The sequence below is a fragment of the Melospiza melodia genome, chromosome 26 (genome assembly GCF_035770615.1).
Source record: "Melospiza melodia melodia isolate bMelMel2 chromosome 26, bMelMel2.pri, whole genome shotgun sequence".
Taxonomy (NCBI): domain Eukaryota; kingdom Metazoa; phylum Chordata; class Aves; order Passeriformes; family Passerellidae; genus Melospiza; species Melospiza melodia.
The window spans coordinates 6,750,588-6,767,459 of NC_086219.1; the positions used below are offsets into that span (position 1 = coordinate 6,750,588).

Sequence of the window (16,872 nt, forward strand, 5' to 3'; positions counted from 1 at the left end):
ACACCTGCACCGCCACTCTCACAGGGGCATTGCCATTGTCACTGTCACAGGTGTCACAGGGGCATTGCCACTGTCACAGCAGCACAGCTACTGTCACACTTGCACTGTCACTGTCACACCTGCACTGCTGCTGTCACCATCACAGCAGTACTGTCACTGTCACACTTGCACTGCCACCATTACAGCAGTACTGTCACTGTCACACCTGCACTGCCACTGTCACCATCACAGCAGTACCATCACTGTGACATCTGCACTGTCACAGCGTCACCACCGCTGTCACCATCACAGCAGTACTGTCACACCTGCACTGCCACTTGTCACTGCTGCTGTCACAGATGCACCGCCACTGTCACCATCACAGCAGTACCGTCACTGTCACACCTGCACTGCCACTGCCACCATTACAGCAGTACTGTCACTGTTACACCTGCACTGCCACTGTCACCACTACAGCAGTACTGTCACTGTCACACCTGCACTGCCACTGCCACCATCACAGCAGTACTGTCACTGCCACACCTGCACTGCTGCTGTCACCACCACTGTCACAGCTACACTGCCACTGTCACCATCACAGCAGTACTGTCACTGCCACACCTGCACTGCTGCTGTCACCACCACTGTCACAGCTACACTGCCACTGTCACCATCACAGCAGTACTGTCACTGTCACCATCACAGCAGTACTGATGCTGTCACAGCTGCACCACCACTGTCACTGCCACACCTGCACTGTCCCCATCGCAGCACCACCACCACTGTCCCTGTCACCGCCGCTGTCCCCGCGCTCTCTGGGGGCTGTGCCAGCTCAGCCCAGAGGCAGGGACACATCCCAGCTATCACTGCCACACCTCGCACCGTCACAGCAGAGCCCCCTCGGCCACTGATTAACAATAATTAATTAATTAGGAGGAGAATTCCCGGGCCCTCCCTGCGGTGCCCCGGGGCTGCTGCGGCTCCCGAGTGTCCCCACATGGGGACAAAGATCCCCAAAGGAGCCGGGCCAGGCTGGGCTCACCCCAACTGCTCCCCCAAAGGCAGATCAAGATAAAACCTGAATTTTCTCCTGAATAACCTGAGGGGACCAACCCCAAACCCGGGGATACAGAGCCTGGATCCCAGCCCTGCTCGGGCTCACCTCCGAGCACCTGAAGCACCACGGCTGATTATTATCATTATTTTCATTATCACTTTTATTATCAGTATTAGTATTTTGTCTAGAAAAAAAAAATCATTTCACCTCAGTGTTTTAAATTTCAAAATGTGACTCTGCTCTGTTTTAAATTAGCTGTCCCTGGAAATGTTTTTTTTTATTGAGCTGCCTTGACTGCAAAAGTGCAATCTTGCAGAAACAGTTTTGCTTTTTCCTGCTAAAAGGGTAACAAGAGGTAAAAATTACAAAATATCCGATAGATAAACAATAAATTATCTGATTTGGAGTCAGATCTATGTCCAAAAGCTCTTCTAAATGCAAGTATAGCTGGAAAAAAAAAAAGAAAATTAATTTAACTTCCTTTTCCCTCTAAAACTCCTCCAGTTGCTGCACTGAAGTCACAATCTTGTGTAAAATCATGATCATTGCTAAAAACAATATGAGATTAAGGCATCACAATGAGTAGAAAAAGTTACACATCATTTGAGTAAAATATCATCACCTGGAGGAAAAAGCAAAAGCAGTTTTGGACTGACGTATCTGCTGGGCTCCTCATTTTGCCTCAAACACATGCCTCAAACACAAACAAAAGCCAGGGTAAAATATGATCAGCGTGCTCGACTGACTGTGCCCTCTCAGAGCTCCAGTTTGCTGTGTGACAACGTCCAAGGAAAATTATTTGAGGGAACAGAACAAAGAAATTCACCAAATTTCCCCCAAATGAAGCCATTGCTAATCCCAGAAACTGCACAGGCACAATTCCATTGGCAAGAACATCCTGGGTGATCTCCCACCGTTGTTTCACAGCAGCAAGGCTGCTTTTCCCTTAAAAGAAAGGAAACAAAAGGGATTATTTCCCCTCTGGGCTGCACCAGTTCCCAGGTGGGACGTGTGAGACATCCCAGGTGAGCCCTGCACGCCCAGCACTGCCCTGGTGTCCCTCTGATCCCCTGCCTGGCTTTTCCTCACAGCCAAACACTTCAAACCACAAACCTGTGGTGGCCACAAGCTCCTGGGCCAAGCAGCCACCCTGGAAAGGGGGGAAAAGCCTCTCTTGCCCCAGGAGATAAATGGAATTATCAATATCTGCTTAAGGGCTGGGGGCTGCTGGGTGAGGTGACAAGGCCTGGCTGCTCCACAAAGGCTGTGGGCTCTGCTGGCTCTCAGACTGAGCAACAAAAAGTTCTTTTCCTTTTCTTTCCATTTCTTTCTCCTTCCTTCTTGCCCTGCTCACACACCTGGGCTGGGGGCCTGTGCTGGTGCCCAGCTCTCCATAAACCCCAGACAGGCACAAGGCTCCTCCTGCCCCACCTGGAGCTCTTTGGGCTCCCTAAATAAACCCAGAGCATCCAAGGGATGCCAGCAGGGTGAGGGAACCCCAAAGAGGGCATTTAGTGCACACACAGAGAGAGAGGTGCCAGGGCAGCCCAGCCCTGCACAAACTCCATGCAAGCCCTGCAGCACCCAGGGAATTCTCACAGCTCACTCCTGCTCCCTGAGCCCACCCAAGGCACCTCAAAGCCCCGAGGAAAAAGCCAAACCCCCAAAAACAAGGGTGTGCTGTCCATGTGGGACTGAAGGTCACAGAACCAACTCCAGCTCCAGAGAAACGAGCACCCATCCAACGCACGCTGCAGACACAACACCACCAACGTGGGGTGGGACGTGTTGATTCCTGTTAATTACTTTTGTTTTCCCCACAAGGAAAACACCTTTCAAGGGCAGGAATAAAATCTGAGGCTCCCCTTTGCTCTGCTGAATTTATCTGGTTTATGCAACCCTTGAGTGTGTAAGAAGGACTGGTGGGAAAATGTGCTTTACACGAGTGAGTAAAAGCAGTAAACCTGAACCTCAAGGCCCACAAGTCTCCTCTTCCCCCAGAAGCAGGAATAAATGAAATATCCATGGAAAAACGAGAAGCAGCTCCAAGTTTTGCTTAGAAAACCCACACCCCACACGCTATGGGATCTCCTTTCCCCATCCAGCACCACTTTTTGTGTTCCCTGCTCCTCCCATTCCTCGGGACCGGCCACAGAAACCAAAACCAGCCCTTGCCACCACAGCAGCGGGCTGGAAAACAGAGAGCAGCTCCTTTCTCCAGCCACGGCAGGGACAGAGCACCCGAGGCACCTCCAGGGACAGGCACCAGCCCAGGACAGGGGCACAGAGCCCAGCTGGGGCACCAAACCCTCCTAGGAAATGTTATCACCTCCCTGTCCAAATGTCATCACCTCCCTGTCCAAACCCACAGCCACATCAGTCTGGAAATATTTCATACTGTTCTGATCTGACAAACCAAGCTGGAGCATTGCAAATCAAATAAAAAAGGGACAAAGGAATGATTAAATACAAAGCAGCTTCTACATTAAGACTGAATGGGATTCCTCAGTCTAGGAATCAAATGGGAGATAGATATGTGAGAGGTTTGCAACAGCGTGAATGGCCTAGGAAATGGGGGCAGGGGAAAATTTGTTTGGATTTGTCACAAAAAAGGAACTAGAGGGCCTGAAAATGTTGTTAGACAAAAACTACATCTATGTGTAAGGGCTACATAGAAAAAGGGTCTGGAGAGGCAGCATATGGGACAGAGGTGTGCAAGAAATCCATTGCATGGCATTGATGGAGACCTCACCTAGAGCTGATTCCAGGCTGTTACAAAAGCTGCCCTGAGCTCACTGCAGTCTGCAAAGCCGGGCAGGCCACGGAGCCGGGAAATAATGCGGGAAATGAGGCCGGATCCGGGGGGCTCTGCAGGGAAAACCCCGGCCCCGAGAGCAGGAAATGCATTTTGAGGCTAAACCCGCCCAAACTGCGGCCGGGAGAGCGCACGGCAGCCCCGAAGGGCAGCAGCTCCGCACACAATGCAGGAATCTCCTGCAGAAGCCCAAGTACATTTTTTTTCCCCTCTGGCCTCCATCTCTGCCACACAAACAGCGATCCAAGGGAACGCCATCCATCACCATTCCAAGCCCATCCACAGGCCAGGGGACACCCCCAGACCCGCCGGCCTTACAAAGGCTTTTGTTTTGGCCAATTCCGAGCAACCTCTCGGAGTGCAAACCCTGCCCTGCAGTATTTGCAACCCAAATATTGTAGCGCTGAGCTCATTTCAGGGAGCTGGCACACACCGGCGACTACTGGAGTAATCAGACCAAAAAAAAAAAAAAAAAAAAAAAAAAAAACATGAAGGCGAGCTAAATTTAGGAGTAACTATGCGATGCAATATTAATAATGGATTATTTCCCTTCCAAACAAAATATATATATACGTATATATGTGTGTATATATATATATATATATGTATGTATATTGTTTTTTAAGTTAAGCTGACAATTTTCCTTGCACGATCCAGGCTCTCCATCCCCGCAGGGATGCACCCCACAGTTTTCTGGGTATCAAAGGACGTTCAACCCCCAAACCCCGGGGGCGAAAAACCCCTCCAGGACCCTGGGGACGCAGCGAGCCCCGGGCAGGGGGAGCCGGTGCCCGCTGGCCCCGGGCGCTCCCGGGGAGGGCTGGCCCCGTTTCCCCGCAGTGCAGCGCGGACCGCCCGCATCCCCCATCACTCACTTCCTCTTGTACTCGTCGCGCTCCCGCTTGACTTTGGCCAGCACGTTGTAGAGGGCGCGGATCTCGGGCGTGATGGTGTCGATCTGCACCCCGACGCCGTCCGGGTGCACCCAGGACACGCCGGGGCCCTGCACGGTCTCCAGGCCGCCGCCGCCGGTGCGCCGCACCTGGGTGTAGCTCCAGATGGTGCCGGGCAGGCGCCCGTAGTGCGGCGGCGACGGCAGCGGCCCGTGCCCGGGGCCCGGCGGCGGCACCAGCGGCGGGGTCCCGCCGTCCGTCTGCACCGCCTGGTCCCGGGAGAAGGTCTTGTAGCGCAGCCGGCGGTCGCGCTCGCTCTGCTGGGCCGCCAGCTGCTTCTCCAGCAGCCGGTTCCGCCGCTCCAGCTCGTGCACCTTGGCCAGGAAGCAGCGGAACCGCACGTTCAGCCCCTTGAGCAGGTGGATGTTGGAGCCCAGGTCGTTCCGCAGCGCCGCCGTCACCGGCGGGCCCCCCCCGGCCGCCGCGGGGCCGCCGCCGCCGGGGCCCAGCGGGCAGGAGGAGGCGGCGGCGGCGGCGGCGGCGGTGGGGGAGAAGGCGCGGGCCATCTCCCCGAAGAGCAGCGAGTTCATGGCGGAGGGGCGGTGGCGGAGGGTCTGGCGGTGATGGACGGGCCGGCGGTGGCGGAGGGGCCGGCGGTGATGGACGGTCCCGGCGGTGCGGAGCGGCCGCGCTGGTGCCGCCGCTGTCTCTGCGGCCGCCGCCGCGCTCCGGGGGCTCTGAGGGCTCTGGGCGGGAGCGCGGGGCGGGACCGGCCCCGCCTCCACCGCCCGCGCCGCGGCCGAGGCCCCGCCCATACCCCCAAGCCACGCCCTCTATTTCCATATACACACCCTCATTTCCATAACCACGCCCCGTATTTCCATACGCAGCGCTTCATTTACATAACCACGCCCCGTTACCGTATCCCTGTGCAGTCCCATAGCCACGCCCCTCACCATTACAATGCAGCTCATTTGCATGGCCCCGCCCCGCGGCGCAGCAGCCGCTCCCTCCACGTGTCCGCGGGTTCGCTGAATTTTGGGGAGCCCGCGGGGTCCCCGCATTGAGCCGGAGCCGGGCGGGAGAGCGGGAATGTCCCCCCGAGAATGAATGATCCCCCCGGGGAGGAGAAGGGGTGCGGGGACACCGCAGCTCCTCCGGGGATGGAGGGAGCCCGCAGGAGGAGCTGCATCGGGAGCTGGGCTGGCCGGACAGGGGCGAACGGGTGAAAACGGAAGGAGGGAAATTTTGGGTATTGGGCAGCAATGTGATTGTGGATATCGGGCAGCAATGCCCGATATTGGATATATTGGATATATTGGATATATTGGATATATATATTGGATATATTGGATATCCAATTCTGGATATTGGGCAGCAATACAATGGTAGATATCAGGCGCCGATGTAATTTTGGATATTGGGCGCGACATAATTGTGGGTATCCAGCAGCAATATAATTGTGGATATTGGGACGCAATATAATTTTGAATATTGGGCAGCAATATGATTGTGGATATCAAGCAGCAATACAATTGTGGATATTGGGCACCAACGTAATTTTGAGTATTGGGCAGCAATATAATCGTGGATATTGGACAGCAATTCCATTTTGAATATTGGGCACAACATACTTGTGGATATCAAGCAGCAGTATAATTGTGGATATTGGGCAAAATATAATTGTGGATATTGGGAACAATATCATTGTGGATTTTGGGCACCAATATAATTTTGAGTACTGGGCAGCGATATAATTTTGGATATTGGGCAGCAATGCAATTGTGGATATTGGGCACAATATAATTGTGCATATTGAGCACAATATAATTTTGGATATCAGGTACCAATATAATTGTGGGTATTGGGCACCAATATAATTTTGGACATCGGGCACCATGCAATTGTGGATTTTGGGCACAGTACAATGAATGGTATTGGGCGGCCTGTGAGGGTGGCACAGCTGGCACAGGGGCACACAGAGCCGTGGCTGCCCCGGCTGTGGTGCCAGCTCTCAGGGCAGGCTGGGAGGGTGGGATTGGGATTGTCCCATCCGTGGCAGGGCTGGGGACAGGAGACATTTCAGGTCCATCCCAACCCCTCGGCGCTCTGTGATCCCACGGTCAGGCCAGATCAGACTCAATTATAAACCCTGGGTTTTGTTATCCCGCAGCAGGGCCCTGCCTAAGTGCTAAATAACACTGATATTATAATAATTAAGTTATTAAATGAACGTTTCCCAACTGTTGCTCCCAGACCTCTGGGCAATCAAAGGATATTGTTTAATTGAATGATGTGATCGTTGCTCTGCTGGCAATGGTGCAAGGGAAACACGGGGACAGCTCTGTCAGGATGGTGCAAAGCTGCAGGAACACCCAAATGGCATTTCTGAAATAAAACCGTGGGACTTGCTGGTTGTATTTATATTTATATATTCATATGTATATTATATATATTTATATATATTTCATTTATATAATTATTTTTATTTTTATATATTTCTATCTTATTTTTGCATTTATGTTTATATTTCTATATTTTTGATATATCTTATTCATATTTTCTTTTTTATTTTTTTATATTTTATATGTCATTTTTAATTTTTGCATTTAGATTTCTATATTTTGATATCTTTTATCCATATTTAGATTTATATTATATATTTAGATCTTATATATAGATTTAGATTTATATACATCTTGTATATATTCAGATTTATATACATCTTATATCTATTTAGAATATATTTATATATATTTAGATTTATAGTTAGATTTATAGTTAGATTTATTTAATATTTTACATTTTATATTTTATATGTCAATATTTTAATTTGTCTTTATATTTCTATGTTTTGAAATACCGTATATATTTAGATTTATATTTTAGATTTATATTTTAATATATAAATACACGTTTATAGCTTTGCATCATTTATGCTTATATTTATATTTATATTTATATTTATATTTATATTTATATTTATATTTATATTTATATTTATATTTATATTTATATTTATATTTATTTAACCCCGCTTGCTGAAACTCCCGCAGCACCTGCAGCCACGCTCAGCACCGAAACCGGGGCTCTTCAAAGGGCTCTGTTATTTCATGTGTCACTAACCTGTGTTTTGCCAGCACCTCCTGGAAAAAAAAAAAAAAATTAAATTAAAGTGCTGGGTGGAGGTGCCTCATTAAGGGAGTGACTCAGAGCAGCACCTGAAGGATTTGTCTGTGCCCTGGGCCGCCCTGCAGAGCCACAAAAACACCCAGAAAAGGCAAAAATTGGCTCAAACTGCCCAGAATGGGGGCAGAGTTTGGGGCAGCAGCCGGCCAGGGGTGGGTTTGTCCAGATTTGGGAAATTCCAAGGCTTGGAACCACCTGGGGATGGGATGGGATGGGATGGGATTCAAGGTCCCTTCCAGCCCAAACCCTGCAGGATTTTATGGATTTCCCTGGGTTTGGCACCTCACTGGTGCTGCTGGAAGGAGCTGGGGGATTGCAGAGCCCTGTAGTCAGCAGCTGAGTTTTGGTTTCATTTTTTATAATTTTTCTCCCTTCCCTTTAATTTTTTATCATTTTTTATCATTTTTTCCTTCCCCATAATTTTTAATCATTTTTTGGTTTCATTTTTTATCATTTTTTTCCCTTGAGAAAGCAGGAGAGCCCCCGAGGGGGGACAAACCAGGCAATGAAAGGTTTGGTTCCTGCCCCGTGGTCCTGCAGCTCCCTGGATCCACCAGCACCCATCCCAAGGTCATTAAATCTAATTAATCCTTTCCCTAATGAGCTCCAGCCCCTCCCTGGGGCCCCCACGGTCACCCCCAGGCTCCCCCTGTGCTGTGGCCCCACTGAATCCCCCTGAATTAATGACAGACATTAATTGATTAATTAATTAATTAACCCTGGCAGGGGGAGATGGGAATGGCCACCCTGACGATGCCAACCGTAATAACAACACATTTGTTTGTTTCTTTGGGTTTCTGTTTGTTTGTTTGATGGGTTTGCTCCCAGCTGCTCCACCCAAACCCAGGCTGGAGCAGGGATTGGGGTCTCCAGGCCCTTGGATTTGGTTTTGCACTAATTTATTTTTTGGTTTTGCACTCTTTTTTTTTTTGGTTTTGCACTCATTTTCTTTTCCCTGTGGCAGCTCCCTGCACTCCGATTTTTAATGTGAATTTTCCTGCATCCTTTGAGGCTCTGTTAGCCTGGCACTCATGGAAGGTTATTTTTTCCTGGGTAAAATCACCATTTTCCGGTCAAACTGAGTGTCCTGGGGTGACTTTAGGATGCTTGTACCCTCATTTGTCTGTTTAGCCCAGAAATGAGTTTTAAGGCTGGCTCTGAGAGCTTTTCAGAAACTGCATTTTCTCCCCCACATCCCTGTCCTGGGCTGGGCTGTCTGCAGCACAGACAGACAGACAGACAGCAGGACAGAGCTCTCCTTTGCTTTTAGTTAGTTTTCAGCTCTCTGAGGCAGAGAAGTTCCCTGGACTGTGGTTTTTTTCTTTTTCTTTGGACATTTTAAATCTGCTCTGCATTGAACGCCCCAAAGAGCACAGGGAGCTCTCCCCTGTGGCCACCTGGGCCTGGAGGGGCTGATAAGAGATTGATAAGAGACTGATAAGAGACTGAGTGAGCTGAGGCACAGCCCACTGAGGGATTTTCTGAGTTTGCCATCTCTTCAGAGCACTGAGAGGTTCTATAGTTTATTATTGTTCATTTTTATGCTGGTGAATGCTTTGCCTGTTAAATAAAAAGGGGTTTTTTTCTCTTTTCCCAAACCGGTCAGAGGAGGGGCTGCTGGAATCTGCTTTTCTAGAGGAGCCCCTTTGGAGGTTTTCCCCCAGATTTGCCCCAAACCAGGACAGCAACCCAAACCCACCCCAGGGGCTGTGGCATCACCAGGGTTGGTTTGTGTGTGTTTGCACAAACCTCCCTCTGAAACGAGCAAAATTCCTCTGGTTCAACACCCACAGAACTCCCCAGGCCCCCAAATGCCCTCAGTGACTGCAGAGGCTCCAGCTGGGCCGGGATTTTCTCATCATTTTCTCATTTCTCACATCAGGTGAGGCTGCAGCCCCTGACCCTCCCTCGGGCCTGTGGGATTGCCTGAAAACAGAGCCAGACAAAATCAAGGCAAATTATTTATTTATTGAAGGGGTTTCAGGTACATCTCAGGAAGCCCCAGGGGCTGCACCCAAAAATGAACCACGGCTCACTCACAGGTTTTCACACTTTTATAACTTTGGTTCATTTGCATATTGGGGGTGAATCCTCCAATTCCAGCTTCAGCTAATGAACTCATTCACCCCAAGTTTGCTCCCCCCAGCTCCCTTTTGTTGAATCTCTGGGGGCCTGAGGCAGTGAGGGCTCCTTGAGTGCCAGGCCTGGAGAGGAATTGCTGTGTCTGCCCCAAACGGGAGAACAGCAGCTGGCACTGCGTGTGGGGTTTGGAGTTGTACACTAAAGAACTGCAGGGTTATAGTACAAATTACAAACTGCAAATACAAATAAAAAAAAAAAAAATCTTAAATAAATATATGAAATGCTGATGCATCAGCTCCACTCAGTGCTGCTGTCTGAGGGACCAGAGGTGCACCCTTGCACCTTTCCTGGCTCAGGGTGTTTGTCTGAAAGCAGCAGAATCTTCAACAGCCCACCCCAAAATGGTTGGGTTTTAGCACAGAGCCCGTGATGGGGCACGAGCATCAGCAGGGGGTTGTCACAGACATCTTTCATGAAAAATCCTTTCCTTAGGATTTCTCCTCCTGAGAAGCTGAGAGGCCTCAGGGACAAAATGTGAACATTGATTATCTGCTGCTGTGGAATGCAACAGGTGCATCTGGGATTGGTCTCCTGTAGTTGTTTCTAATTAATGGCCAATCACAGTCAGCTGGCTCAGACTCTCCATCCAAGACACAAACCTTTGTTATCATTCTTTCTTTTTCTATTCTTAGCTTAGCCAGCCTTCTGATGAAATCCTTTCTTCTATTCTTTTAATATAGTTTTAATATAATATATATCATAAAATAATAAATCAAGCCTTCTGAAACATGGAGTCAGATCCTCATCTCTTCCCTCATCCTCAGACCCCTCTGAACGCGGTCACAGGGGGTGGCATCAGTCCCATCCCGGTTGGGATTTTGGCAGCAAAGCCTCTCCCAGCCCAGCAGCTCCGGTGGGAAGGGGGCAGGAGCTGCCCTGCCCTGCCCGGGCACGATGGGCAGAGCTGGGCACAGCCCCGGAGCCTTTGAATGGGCACAGCTCGTGGGCACAGGGGCAGGCACAGCCCCGGAGCCTCTGGGTGGGCACAGATCGAGGCACAGCCCCGGAGCTGACTCAGCACCACCGAAACCCCGATGGTGCCACCAGGGCCAGGCCCTCCGGGTGTCACCGGCCGGGAAGGGTCACCCGGGTCAGCCCCGGGCGGTGCCATTTAGGAACCTTTGGATGGTGCCAGGGTCTCCACCCGGGCTCGGAGGCGTTTGTGCCGCTGGCAGTGCGTGGGAGGGATGAGTCCCACAGGGCAGCAGCTTCTCCTCCTCCCCGCACCTTTCTGCCTTTAAAGGAGCTTTCTCCTCCCCAGGCCGTGTTTGCTCCCCGGCTTTGTCCCCTCCCTGTCCCGGCAGCTCAGGGACGGAGGAGCCGCTGCCGAAACCCAAACCCGGCACCTCCTGCCATTGTCACTGCAGGGCACGAAACAGCACCATGGGCACACACCGCTGCTCAAGGCAAAAAAGGGAAGTTTATTTTTTGACTCTAACATTTATAGTTTTCTAAGAGTGACAGTGGATTGGAGGGTGACAGTGCCACCTCTCCAATGACACTGGGCAGACCAACAGTCTATGAACTTTCTCCTCCTCTATAAAGGAATGCAAAACAATGAGTTATTTACAGAAAGTGTGTCAGAAAGTTTGTTGCACTAATGTAAACATCAGAAGGCTTAGAGAATCTTAAAAAATCAGGGCAACAGGCTCGTTCCTGCACTCACAAACCCTCATTTACCCGCATTTTTGGGTTTTGGGGGGTCAGCAGCACAAACAGACCCAGCAATAGGAGGGAGGATGCTCCGGCACAGCCCAGGGCCGGGGATGTGCGGGAGGGACCGGCCCAGCCCGGCCGGGCTGATCTCCTCCATGGAGAGCTGTCAGTGTTTAGCAAACAAAGCCGAGGGTGCAGCCGCGAAGGGAGTGAAGGAGGAGATGAAGGAGGAGGTGAAGGAGGAGATGAAGGAGGAGGTGAAGGAGGAGGTGAAGGAGGAGATGAAGGAGGAGATGGAGGGGATGAAGGAGGAGATGAAGGAGGGGATGAAGGAGGAGATGAAGGAGGGGATGAAGGAGGAGATGGAGGGGATGAAGGAGGAGGTGAAGGAGGGGGTGAAGGAGGGGATGAAGGAGGAGGTGAAGGAGGAGATGAAGGAGGGGATGAAGGAGGAGATGAAGGAGGGGATGAAGGAGGAGGTGAAGGAGGAGATGAAGGAGGAGATGAAGGTGCCGCGGAGCATCCGCGCTCGGGGCGCGCCGCAGTGTCCCTGGAGACGCTCTCTGCTTCCTTAGGAACCAAACACTTCACCCGCCCTGAGTAACGCGGCAAATACGCGGGACGGGCCCGGACAGGCGGCCCGGGGCTGCCCCGGGCGGGATCGCTCCGGCTGCGGCTCCGGGACCGGCCCGGGATGCGCTGCGGGACCCGGGCGTGCCCAGCCCCAAACGCTCCAACTCCGCCTTCTGCGGGAGCACGGACGGATGAACTCAGCTGCGGGATGGTTTTAAACTGAGAGAATAAAAATGATTCCTGTCTTGTTGTCGCCCCAAACTTTGCTGGATTGAGCGGCGCCCAAAGCTCCGAGTTGAATTGGGATTTATTTTAAACTCCCTGTCCAAGCCTCCCCTCCAGAAGCCATTGGCTGCTTCTGTTCCTTGCTTGGGGTTTCAGCCTGACGGGTTTTGCAGGACACGGGGAAAAGAAAAACTTCCCGGTGGGAGCTGTGAGGGATCGGGGCGTGATCGGGAATGCGGGGCTGGGGCTGGCCCGGGGAGGGGACACGGGGACACCCACAGGGACACCGGGGGGCTGTCCTGAGAGGGGACATCTTACCCGGGGCACTGACAGGGTCACCAGGACATTTCACCTGAAGCACTCACAGGGACACCGGGACCTGTCCGGGGGAGGGGACATCGCACCTGGGGCACTCACAGGGACACCGGGGTTTGTCCTGAGGGGAGACATCACCCCTGGAGCACCCACAGGGACACCAGAACATCACACCTGGAGCACCCACAGTGACACGGGGACCTGCCCTGAGAGGGGACAGCACACCTGGAGCACTTACAGGACACCAGGACATCTCACCTGGGGCACTCACAGGGACACCAGGACCTGGCTGTGGGAGGGGACATCACACATGGAGCATTCACAAGGACACCGGGGGTTGTCCTGAGGGGGAACATCTCATTTGGGGCACTCACAGGGACACGGAGACTTGTCCGGGGGAGGGGTCATCACACCTGGAGCACTCACAGGGACACCAGGGTTTGTCCTGAGTGGGGACAGCACATCTGGAGCACCCACAGTGACACGGGGACATCTCCCCTGGAGCACCCACAGTGACATGGACACATCTCCCCTGGAGCTCTGGGGTCCCCCCCGGCCCCGGGGATGCTCCGCCCGTCCCCGCGGTGTCACTGCCGTGTGTCCCGGCGCTTTGGAGCGGTTCCTCCCGCGGTTCCCTCCCTCCTTTCCCGGCTCCCCGCTCTGGTTCCGCGGGCTCGGAGCTGCCGAAGCTGCTGCAGGAGGGGCCGGGGCGGTGAGCGGGGTTCCGGTGCCACCCTCGGTGCCCGGTGTCGCCCCTGGCCATGGGCTGGCTGCCACCAAGCGTTAGCGATAATTACAGGATGCTGCTGGGTCCGCTCGTTAAATGGGATTAAAAAGCGCGGCCGGGAGAAGCCGCGGGGATGGAGCCCCGGGGAGTCCCAAACACGGACACCGAGCTGGGAAACTCGAACTGCTGCGGGCCGGGACACGCACGGACAGCCCCGAACCCACCCGGGATGAGCACGGGATGAACACGGGATGAGCACGGGATGAACACGGGGCTGTCACCGGGGCCGAGCCCAGAGGGCTCCAGGCTCCACCCTGAGCCCTTTCCCATCCCGATCCCCCATCCCAATTCCCCATCCCGATCCCCCATCCCGATCCCCCATCCCGATCCCCCATCCCGATCCCCCATCCCAACTCCCCATCCCGATCCCCCATCCCGATCCCCCATCCCGATCCCCCATCCCAATCTCCCATCCCAATTCCCCATCCCAATCCCCCATCCCGATCCCCCATCCCGATCCCCCATCCCAATCCCCCATCCCAACTCCCCATCCCGATCCCCCATCCCAATCCTCCATCCCGATCCCCCATCCCAATCCTCCATCCCGATCCCCCATCCCAATCCCCCATCCCGATCCCCCATCCCGATCCCCCATCCCAATTCCCCATCACGATCCCCAATCCCCCATCCCCATCCCAATTCCCCATCCCAGTCTCCTGTCCCAGCCCAGGGCAGGTGCTGGGGTGGCTGAGGCGCTGCTGGCACCACACCTGGGAAAGCAGAAGCGGGGCTGTGGTTAATGACAGCAATTACCGGGTTATCTTCATTAGGGCAGGGATCTCCCTCTGAGGCACTCGGGCCCCAGAGCCCTTTAATGAGAGGCTGTCCCTGCCCTGCCCCAAATCCAAACATCTCCTTCATCCTCCTGCAGAGCCCCGTGGTCAGCAGCTGGGAAAATCCAGCTGAGTTTTGGGTTCATTTTTTATCATTTTTTCCTTTAATTTTCTATAATTTTTTTATCATTTTTTGGTTTTTTATCATTTTTTCCCTTGGGGAAGCACGGCAGGGAAAAGGTGGGGAAGGAGTCAGACCCAACATCCCTGGCAGGAGCAGCCAAGACTAAACACGATGTTCTTTATTTATTTTTAAAGCTCAGCCTCTCTCCATATGCCAAAGCTGCATTTAAAGCACAAACACCTGAATTTATTCAATTTCTATTTAATATTTTGCCCCGATTAACGTCACACACCCACTGGAGAAGGGCTGCAGGGAAGTGTTATCCCGATTCTCCAGTGGCAAAGCAATCCCAGCACATTCCCCCTGCGCAGCAGCCCCAGCAGAGGCAGGGCTGGGCTGTCACCATCCCCAGCTCTCCCCAGCTCCAGGGACATCTCTGGGTCCCTTGGGCTGCTCCAGCCTTGCCCGGGCTCTGCACGGCCCCGTGATTCACCCACACAGCCTTGAGTTCCCAAGGGAAGGGACCCGGCTGAGTCAGGCTGAGGAGCGCCGGGGTGGGGATTCCTTCCCTCCTCCCCAGAAGGAAAACTCTGAATTTTGGAGCACTGTGAGCTCCTGGTGCTCCCAGGGGGAAGGGAAGGGGCAGGAAGGCTCTGCAGCGTCCAAGGGCGAGGATCAGGGAGCAGGAACGTGTCTGATCCCCCCTGGGCTCTGTGGGTGAGGGAGAAAATCCCTGTGGGACAGGAGGGAGGTTGTGATTCCCACCCCACACCTGGGACCTGCAGGAACAGCACCGAGCACGGGAGGATCCTGCTCAGGAAGGTTTAACAAGCACCAGGAAAACAAAATCCTCCCACAGGCACATCCAGAGCTCCTCACACACCCCTGAACCTCTTTGGGGGCAATGCCTGAAGGTCCCCAACCTGCCTGGGGTGAAAGCACAGCACAGGGGCCTCCCCTCCACGTGTCCTTTGTACCATTTGATGGAGAATTTTCCCCAAAAACTTCTCCTTGGGAGAGGAGGGGGATCCCTGCTGATCCCAGGGTTTGGATAAAGGGCTGGAGCTGGTTCCTCCCCAGCTGCTGATGTGAAGGGTTGGGATCAATCCTGAAAAGAAATCTGCAAATAGGGATTTAATAATTTTTTTTCCCTATTGGAAAGAAGGGAGTGAGCATTCCTGGAGTTCAGGTGGCTGCCCCTGGTTTTGCCATCAACACGGAGTGCCACAGGTGATGTCCCTGAGGTGATCTTGTCCTCAATGCACCCAGGACCCTTTTCCAGCCCTCCTGTGAGCTCAGAGCTTGTTTATCCCCAATCCTTGATCCCTCACACCTGAGCTGTGACTCAGCCCCACCCGGATGGGAACGGAGTCAAGGCCAATCTGATTTTCCTACCAGGGAGCCCAGACATGACCAGGGGTGGCTCCTTCCAACCTCAGGAGGTCTCTGGGTGCCTTGGGAGCCTCCTGGGGCTGCAGGGGGCTCTCATGGGGGCTCTCCCAGAGCAGCTCCAAACCTGCCTGGGCACACCAGGAGTGAATTTGGGAGCCTGGAATTGGTGGCTCTGAGCTCCTTTGTGTCCCTGGAGGGTCCCTGGGTGTGCCCTGAGCAGGAACCAGCCCAGGGCTGCCCCAAAGGGAGGTGTCAGAGCTCAGCGCATCCCTCTGGGTGTCCAGAGTTGCCAGGACCCCACTGAGGGGCTCAGAGACCCTGGCACACAGCCCAGAACACCTGGGGATGTGATTGTGACCCCTGGAGCGAGTTTCCAGCTTTGTATGAGGACATGAAAGTCACAGAAGTTTAAATAGTATAATAATAAAATGATCACAGGGTGAAAATGTAGATTTTAGGATTTTTTGGTATGGGGGTTATGGGGACAAGATGGAGGAATCTGGGCATGTCCAGCCTTTCTTCTTCTTCTTGCTCTCCATTTTCTGCAGTGATGTTGGCACTTTGGGATTGGTTTAGAGTAGAAGCTCACTGTCTAACACAGGTGATGGGTATTGGGAATTCAGTGTAAATATGTTCTACGTAGTTTGTAGTATAAAAGGACAACACAGAGTGCCTGTGGCTGCCCGGCTGAGCAGATCTCTGCTGGGCAGAAAGAAAATTTCATAGATAAGAATTAATAAACAACCTCAAGATTGAAAAGTGAAGAGTCCAGACTCATTCTTCAGTTGCACGGGTTGAAACAGAGACAGAGACAGAGACACCCTGCACATCTGGGGGCAGCAATTATCAACCAAAAATCCGAGAGCGTGGAGCCCTGCAGCATTCACCCCATGGGATTTACCCTGTAGGATTCCCAGTGTGCACCCAGAGCCTGCAGGCTCCAGCAGCATGG

The 16,872-nt window shown here is 52.7% G+C and overlaps 1 protein-coding gene across 1 annotated transcript in view; it reads right to left on the reverse strand.

The window, feature by feature from the left end:
- IFFO2 (intermediate filament family orphan 2) overlaps positions 1-5,334 on the reverse strand; it is a 58,627-nt gene extending 53,293 nt beyond the window's left edge. The window contains exon 1 of the mRNA XM_063177203.1: positions 4,727-5,334. Within this exon, the coding sequence (XP_063033273.1) occupies positions 4,727-5,334 (608 nt within the window). The remainder of the gene's footprint in view (positions 1-4,726) is intronic.
- Positions 5,335-16,872: the final 11,538 nt, after the last annotated feature.